This window comes from Austrofundulus limnaeus, unplaced genomic scaffold (genome assembly GCF_001266775.1).
Source record: "Austrofundulus limnaeus strain Quisiro unplaced genomic scaffold, Austrofundulus_limnaeus-1.0 Scaffold393, whole genome shotgun sequence".
Taxonomy (NCBI): domain Eukaryota; kingdom Metazoa; phylum Chordata; class Actinopteri; order Cyprinodontiformes; family Rivulidae; genus Austrofundulus; species Austrofundulus limnaeus.
The window spans coordinates 140,022-148,739 of NW_013952795.1; the positions used below are offsets into that span (position 1 = coordinate 140,022).

Sequence of the window (8,718 nt, forward strand, 5' to 3'; positions counted from 1 at the left end):
CTTTTGTTCAGGGCTTTATTTAATCTTTGCCTTTTACTGTCTGTCTGTCTGTCTGTCTGTCTGTCTGTCTGTCTGTCTGTCTGTCTGTCTGTCTGTCTGTAGGGTATGGGTACCCTTCGGGACCTGCAGTTTGCCCTGCAGCTAAAGATTGAGGAGCTCCGTCAGCGAGACACGCTTATAGATGAGTTGGAACTCGAGTTAGACACCAAGGACGAACTCATCCGCAGACTGCAGGAAGAACTGGACCGGTACCGATCCGCCCTGTCCCTCCCAGGACCCTCCACGGTCTCTGCAGGTACATAGAGCAAAAAGGCTTCCATGTTCTGTTTTAAAAGTGGCAACAAGTTCCACAGGCTTTCAAACCTGACCCAGAATCCTGACTCCCTTTAAAAAAAAAGATTATTATTGTTTGTATTTTTTTCCGTAGCTGCTGCGGCTCAAATTGAGGAGAGGCAGCGAGTTAAAAAGCAGACAGTGTTTTCGGAGCTCTTCACTTCAGACCCTGTGACTCTCACAACGGCTTCGCACCGAAGCTGTGACAAAAGCCAGGAGTAAGAGCACACACTGTTCCCGCAGTTCACACCAGCTCCGAGTGAAAGATCTGACTCTCAACTGTTTAAAGCTCACCAACTGCTCACCAACACAGATCACTTTCAAACATCACCACAGCGAAGCCACGTCTGTGTCATGTCTTCACGTCCTCAGATCCCGAAGGCTGATCCAGGCGGCGTTTCGGAAAAACGACTTGCTGAGGAACCTTGCGGAAGGAGAAATCCGAGCCATCACGGCCTGCATGTATCGCACCAGCGTCAGTCAAGGCTGCGTCGTCATTCAGGAAGGGGCCACTGGGGATCAGGCGTTTGTTTTAGAAGGCAAGTCATTATCCCCGTCTAATTGCAAACATTCATCCTACTCCAGGATGTTTACTTGGAGTTAATTGGGGTCCTGTGGTACATGTTATATTTACATTGTCATGTTGGCTCAGTTTTTGATAGGATGAAATGTGGCGGAGCTGCGAAAGCACGGTTAGTGACACAGGTGCAAGTCTGAAAAGCAGGAAGTGAGCCACACTGAGTCAAAATGCTAACATGAATGTGAAGAGGCTCGAGAAAAAAAAAGACTGTTGAGAGTTCACAGGAAAGTGACAGCTAACAGAGCGTAGCTGCTCCCAGTTTTTACTCGACTCGGATCGCACCATGTGTCGTTTGGACATCTCGCACCGAGCACAGTTTCTAACAGTCACTCAGTATTCACCACAGAATACGTACATCCTCCGTCTCTTTTCTTTTGTTCATCGAGTGCAGTGTTTTATTACAGAAGGAAGGCTGGATGTCACAAAAGACGAACAGAAGCTGCTCACTCTGGAGCCAGAGGACGTGTTCGGAGAGCTGGCACTCCTCTACAACTGCACCCACACCTGTTCAGTGTCCGGTAAGTTCTGCGTCTTTCTTCTGATTTATGTTTTTCTTAGAGGGTTTGAACAATTCTTATTTGGAACAGAATATAATGAATTATTGTTGCAGAAAACATCAGACGCCTCACTGTGGTCTTAGAGGACTTCTGCTGAATTTAAAATCAAAGAGCATTTTGAGAACTCGGGCAGTACGGTTCAAGAGGTTTTCTCTGAGATGTGGGGAATTTAAATCAGGCTTGTCCCATCTTTCTCTCTGCGTTAGCTGGAATTTCCACAACAAAATGCTTTCTTGAACCGCCTGAATCCACTGACCTCTCGCAATGTCACACCCACAGTACCAAAATAAATATAAAAAACCCTCTTTTAAACACACACGTAAGGTGGCATCTGATCAGAGTGCCGGAGTCCTGTGGGAAAACTTCCTGAGCCATCACCACAGGCGTCTGGCCTGGTTTCACAAATAAAAACATCAGCTGCAGAGAAACAGGCCGTAGAAGAGGCCAGGATGAGTTTAAATAGAAACATCTATTTATTTGAGCATCTAATTCTCTTTCTTCATCTCGCAAACAGCAATCCATTCTAGTTTACTGCCCTCGGCTATCTCTCTGCTAACAATACACCTCCTGTTTTTTTTTAATTATTATTCCATTCTCATTACTGTCAGCCCGGCCCTTTGAATCTGCTCATAGCCCACTGTACTTATCTCCTTCCTCCTGACCTCATAGTGCTTTCCTTTTTGCATTTGAGGCCATCAGTGAGGCGTTTGTTGGTGAGGTCTCTTTCATTTTGATACGGGAGCAGGTGGCTTCTAAAAGGTATCATCATCTGTTGAGGCTGAGCATGAAAAAAAGATGAGAAAATGTCAGAAGACTGTGCTTGCAGAAAAATTGAAAATGGAAACTCAATAAAGGGATCTGAAACAAATAGTGCTTAAAGGGGGTTATTAGGAAAAATCAACTTTTTGAGCTTTATGTCATGTTATAATGTCATTCCCTCGTCAAAAACATACCCAGTGTTGCGTTGACTCATTCATGCATGTTTGACGAATCCTTGAATCTCCTTTAATCGCCATGTGGAGCTGCCTAAACACTTGCTGGTGCAAAGCACCGCCTATTTACTCAAAGCTCCTCCCCGGTGCTCAGTCTGCGGCCGAGCTCTTGACCTACAGAGTACCCATCCCAAAGCAGCTCCACCACTGGTGAGCGGCAGCAACAGTTAGAAAACACCTGGTAGAACTGCACGTCTGTTGAGCTTGTAAGATTAACTTGTAGCATACCTGCATTTTTGTGAAGACGTGCTGAAGTGGGAGTGTTGGAAATGGTAGGTGGTGGTTCTTAAAGAGACAGGTGAATTTCAAGGTGTGTACATACAAAGTCGGATTTAGTTTTGATCTAGCCATACAGATTTTTCTTAACAACTGAAGGTAACATAGTCACTTGACTGTGGTAAAGAATTGAACCCCCACCCCCACTACACTCTAAAAATGAAATGTTGGATTTACTTAACCATGTTATGTTACCTGGTTCCACTTAACTGAGTTGAGTAAACTCAAAGCAACATACTCATGTTCTTTGGTTAAAAAAAACTGGTATATTGCTTTGAATTTACTCAACTCAGTTAAGTGGAACCAGGTAACATAACATGGTTAAGTAAATCCAACATTTCATTTTTTTACAGTGCCACCAACACACACACACACACACACACACACACACNCACACACACACACACACACACACACACACACACACACACACACACACACACACTGGTGATAAATTAGCACATGGAGTTGAAATCAAACATTTATAATCATGAGCGTGAATGTCATTAAATTTGAGATTTTAATTAATCATTTAAATTGATCTTTCTTCAGGGACAAACACACAATGAGTTTTGAAAACAAGCATATTACACACAGGCTCAAAGATATACATACACCCTTACTGTTATGTGGTTTAATGTACCTTGACCACACCGGTTTTGTAGCCATTATCATTGTTCTGCTTTAATTCAGGCTAAAGAGTTTAGAGTTTATTTGAACTGGATGATTTTCCTTAAATAAGATCCACAAATAGTCATTAGGTTTGAGGTCAAAGTTTTGGGAAGGCCGTTCCAGACATTTTAATCCCTCGTTTTCCATGCAGGAACCAGCTGTGATGTGTGTTTGATATGATTGTGTCATAAGTTTCGGTCAACTACCTGTTGATCTGATTTCATCATTAATGTGTTTTTAAGGTTGAAAGCTTCATCTTGACTCCTCTGAACACATTTTTGTCATTGTGTCCAAAAAGTTCAGTTTTGTGTGACTAAGAAAGTTTTGTCCAGAATTGACGTATCCATTGAGCTTGAAGGTGTTTTGTTTTTGGAGCCGGATCTCCTTTCTCATAATCCTTTCAGTCTTGTAAGATATTTCATTGATTTTTTTATTGAGTCTTAAATGCACATATTTTTATTGAGATGTTTGGAATATTTTTGTAAGCAATGTGCTATCATCTTGTCTGTGTATTTTACTGTGCTTTTAGAAGGTTTTTGAGTTTTCAAGTTGCACCAAACATCAAACACACACTGAATGCTTTCATATCTCAGTGTTGCAGGAGCTGATGTCTGAGTCAAGTCACCCGATGGGAAAGGGAACTTTCTTACTTACTGTAATATCATTTCCGAGGCCGTGACTGGACTCTGATATAAAACTCAGTGTAACACGTAACTCGCGATCATTTTGCTCTGAGTGAGCGGTCCACAGCGCTGTGAGGTTACATGGTAGCTTTGTATGTAGTCTGAGAACTGAATCCATTTTTCCGGCACATAAATCAGACTGTTTCTTTCAGTCTGTACAGATGTGAAACTGGCTTCATGGTGGACATAGACACTGGCTTTTCAGCACTTTACAGTTCATACTAAGACTTACTGTAGTTGTTCTTGAACGATCAATTCAAAAAGTGCTGTCAAACCTATTTTTTTCTGCAGGCAAAGAGAAATTAACAACTGCAGTCGATCGTGATCACCAGAAGTTTAAAGGCCTTGGTCTGGTCAAGTTAAAAGACGTTTGAAAACCTTCAGTTTCCAATTTAATTGAAGGTTTAGGAGAATGCCTGTTTAAATGTAATTTTGACCCTGTGTGGATTAGAGAAAATCCACTCTAAATTTAAACTTTTGTGCCCTGAGGGAGAAGAAAACGATTCAAATAAATCAATAAATCTGACGTTCACGCTCAGAATAGGCGTATGTAAACTTCTGACCACACATCGAATGAGGTGGTTAAGGTGCCGGGACTGTACCATTAAATGTTGGATATAATTAGATCGTCTTGAGGACATCTACTTCCGTTGGCAGGAAGCTTCTGTGCATCAATCAATACTCGTCATTATTAATTTACACCACTTTCCAGCTCTGTACTAAAGAAGGAGGGTATTTATGGCTTTAGAGAGTTAGATTAGATTTATCTTCCATCTCCCCTGTGAGGAGAAGGCAGATTTTCTTTTTAATGCAGTCCTGAACTAAACTGTTTGCTCTTTAGCTGATTCTTCACTTCAGCCATAACCGCCGCAGGCAGAGCTGCTCTTTGATATTCCACATCGAGTTTATGTCTGATCTCTTGTGTCACTGATATAACCTTTATCATTTCTCCTGCCTTTGTCCTTTTTTTAATCTGCAGCTCAAACGGACAGCAGCCTGTGGGTTATTGACCGCAAAATATACCAGACCGTGCTCACACAATGCAGACTCAACCACCTTTCTTATTCAGTGGAGCTGCTGAGAGGGTAAAAATCACATTTGATTTTTACAAATAACGCTATCTTAAATCTCAGGAGATTGTTCTGCTTGTGAGGGATTTTTTTTAAACAATATCTGTCTGAAAATTCTCACGATAGAATGAAAACCTGCTCAGACCTGCCTCCATTTGCATCTGTGTGCAGGCTTCCCTTCCTGCAGTCGTTCTCAGAGGATGCCATCGTGAGAATGTCTGATCACATGAAGGAGGTACAAATGAGCTTCTCTGGATGTGTGTAAGCAGCCCTCATTACTCAAACAGGATCTGGACAATAAACCTTGTGTCCAGACATGCGGTTCCATCCATATATTCAATTTCCAGCTTCTTTCTGAAAATTGAGGGCGCACCAATTGCCTCAGAGGCAGTTATTTTCTTTTTGTTTGCTCAGCTGTCTGTCATTTCTTTTTTTACACCGTAGACTAATTACACAGACGGCGACTTCATCATTCACCAAGGAGCCACAGGCGACACCTTTTATATCATCAGCAAAGGCAAGGTAAAGTTGAGGAAATGAGACTTTCAGAAAAACAAGTTTGGATTCTGAAAACCAAAAGCCAGTGTAGGTTTTAGAAATGCCTTTTTTTTTTGTTGTGTTTATTTTCTCGGTTTGCTCTGCGGGTTTGCAAGGTGACCATGACAGAAAGGAAGCTGGGGCATCAAGAGGAGACGGTCCTAACTGAGCTCTCTGAGAGACAGTGGTTCGGAGAAAAAGCTCTTTGGGGGTAAGAAGAAAACATTATTTCTCGAGAAGTGTCTGCAAAAACCCTGTTTGTTTACATGTCAAAGCTTTGCTGTCATGTCTGTATTATTCTGTCCCCAGAGAAGACACTCAGACTGTGAGTGTGAGGGCTGCTGGAGAAGTGACGTGCCTGGTTATAGACAGAGAGTAAGTTTATCCTTTATTTAGTACTACAGTGCCTATAAAAATATTCGCCCAGTAGAATGTTTAATGCTTTTATTGTGAAAAAAAAACTCGCCTTCTTCAGAGAAAAAAAGCCTCTTCAATGTCAAAGTGAAAATGAAATGGATTCAACAGAACTCCTAGAGATATTTAATAGAGGGAGTACGTCCATTCCATCTACTGCTTGCACCTGTGAGATAATGGAGGAGCAAAGATGGCGCCCAAACAGGGCAACAGCTCACAGCCAACAAAGCATTTTTATTACTGATAACCATCTTCTCTGTAGGTCAGGTTTGTGCAATAGAAACCTAAAGTTTGTCAAAAACAACAATACCAGCTTGTAATATTTAATAATTTGTGCTAAAATGTAGCATGATTCAGCAGAGTACTATAATCCAGTGGTTCCCAAACTTTTTATCTTCTGACCCACAAAGTATCCATGGCAAAAACTTGTGACCCCAAATATTACTGGTCTGAGTACACAAACTTCATTAATAACCCTAAAAACACAGGTTTTTGACAATCTAAACAGCTTGTACACAAATATAAATACTTATTTATACTTATTTAGTGTTTTGGTAATGATTATAGGGAAAATATTACATCAACAATTATTTTATTACCCTTTAAATTGATTTCTGTAGATTATCCAAGGTGCTTCATGACCCATAATTGGGTCCCAAGCCCAACTTTGGKAAYYRAAGTGCAGTGGTTCYCAAACTTTTCAGCTTTTGACCCACAAAATAACAGCAGCAGAGACCTGTGCCCACAACTATTTTTGTATGATAAACATTTGTATCAGGTCAACTAATCATGGGCATAGTAAGAATATTTTTTATACTACATTTATCCATTTTAAATATACTAACCTCACTCCTTTGTAACAACTAAGGCAAAAATGTCATTAATTCATAAAATCTTTTCAGGACCCCACCTTGATGATTCGGGACCCCACTTTGGGTCCCGACCCCAACTTTGGGAAACACTGCTATAATCTGTTTAACAGTATGCTACAGAAGCTAATATCTGCTAAAGCAATTCAATAATTAACAGTGATTAAACTGGCTTTATAAGCTCATTTTAATTTTAAATGGTTACATTATTAGCTTCGTCACATCACATCCATGTTGAGGTAAATAAGATCAGATCTGCTTGCTTGTGAAAAAAGAGATATTTTTCCCCTTTTTTTGCTTTGCTTGGTACATCTGTAACACACAGTTTTATGGCATTTTTATATACATTAGATAGCTTACACTCTAATAGAGTGGCTCCCAAAGTTGGAGTCGAGACTTGGAGTGGGGTCCCGAAACATCAAGTCTGGTCCTGAAAAGATTTTCTGAATTAAAATAACTACTAACAGAATTTTTATAATTATTTTTAAATTTTTTGGCCTTAGTTGTTACAAAAGAGTGAGTGTACTTAAAACTGGATGAATATTAATATAGCACAATGAATATTATTACTATGCCCTTGTTTATTTGACCTGAACTAATATTTATCCACCAAACATAGTTGGGGACACAGGTTTCTGATGCTATTTTGAGGGTCAAAGGCTGAAAATTTTGAGAATCATTGCTCTAACATATATTTTCATTAATAGTTTCACATTTATTACATAACCAGCCCTTATTGTGTGCTGTTTTACCAATATGTAGAGTTAATACTGAATCCAGTCACCATAGCTGCTACAGTAGATCATAACATCACATAACTAAGACTCCAGCTGTCATATAAACCTCCAAGATCTGGATCCATCTCCAGACTTGTACTTTTCAACACTGCTTTCTCTAAGCTGAACTAGAACATCCATCCATCTTCTTCCGCTTATCCGGGTCAGGTCGCGGGGGCAGCAGCCTAAGCAGAGAGAGACCCAGATTTTCCTCTCTCCAGCCACTTGGGCCAGCTCATTCGAGGGAATCCCAAGGCGTTCCCAGGCCAGCCGAGAAACATAGTCCCTCCAGCGTGTCCTGGGTCTTCCTCTGGGCCTCCTCCCAGTGAACACCTCACCAGGGAGGCCTCCGGGAGCCATCCTAACTAGATGCCCGAGCCACCTCAACTGGCTCATCTCGACGTGGAGGAGCAGCGGCTCTACTCTGAGTCCCTCCCTGATGACTGAGCTTCTCACCCTATCTCTAAGGGAGAGCCCAGACACCCTGCGGAGGAAACCCATTTCAGCCGCTTTTATCTGCGATCTTGTTCTTTCGGTCACTACCCAAAGCTCGTGACCATAGATGAGGGTAGGAACGCCTGAAGGTTCGCCTTCTGGTTCAGCTCTCGCTTCTCCATCACAGATCGGTACAGTGTCTGCATCATGCAGACACAGCACCAATCTGCCTATCCATCTCTTGCTCCATTATTTCCTCAGTCATGAACAAGACCCAGAGATCAGGGTCTTGAACTAGAACAGCCACTTTAAAATGGGTGAATATTTATGTAGGCGTGTATTTAACGTTCATACACTGTTTCTAACCAGAAATCTGGGGAATACTCACAGCTGTTTCTGTTTCAGGACCTTTAAAAATGTTATGGATGAGTCTGTATCCGACAGCCATCAAGAGGTGCAGAAGATCAGTGAATCCACATTTGAGTGAGAATTACAGCTCTGGTTTTTCTGTATATATATATATA

The 8,718-nt window shown here is 41.3% G+C and overlaps 1 protein-coding gene across 1 annotated transcript in view; it reads left to right on the top strand.

Moving 5' to 3' along the window:
• Positions 1-8,718, top strand: part of prkg1l (protein kinase cGMP-dependent 1, like) — an 11,507-nt gene that overhangs the window by 684 nt on the left and 2,105 nt on the right. The window contains exons 2-11 of the mRNA XM_014023846.1: positions 103-295; positions 428-551; positions 706-872; positions 1,318-1,431; positions 5,073-5,178; positions 5,335-5,398; positions 5,608-5,685; positions 5,817-5,911; positions 6,010-6,075; positions 8,600-8,677. Of these exons, the coding sequence (XP_013879300.1) occupies positions 106-295; positions 428-551; positions 706-872; positions 1,318-1,431; positions 5,073-5,178; positions 5,335-5,398; positions 5,608-5,685; positions 5,817-5,911; positions 6,010-6,075; positions 8,600-8,677 (1,082 nt within the window). The 5' untranslated portion in view covers positions 103-105. The remainder of the gene's footprint in view (positions 1-102; positions 296-427; positions 552-705; positions 873-1,317; positions 1,432-5,072; positions 5,179-5,334; positions 5,399-5,607; positions 5,686-5,816; positions 5,912-6,009; positions 6,076-8,599; positions 8,678-8,718) is intronic.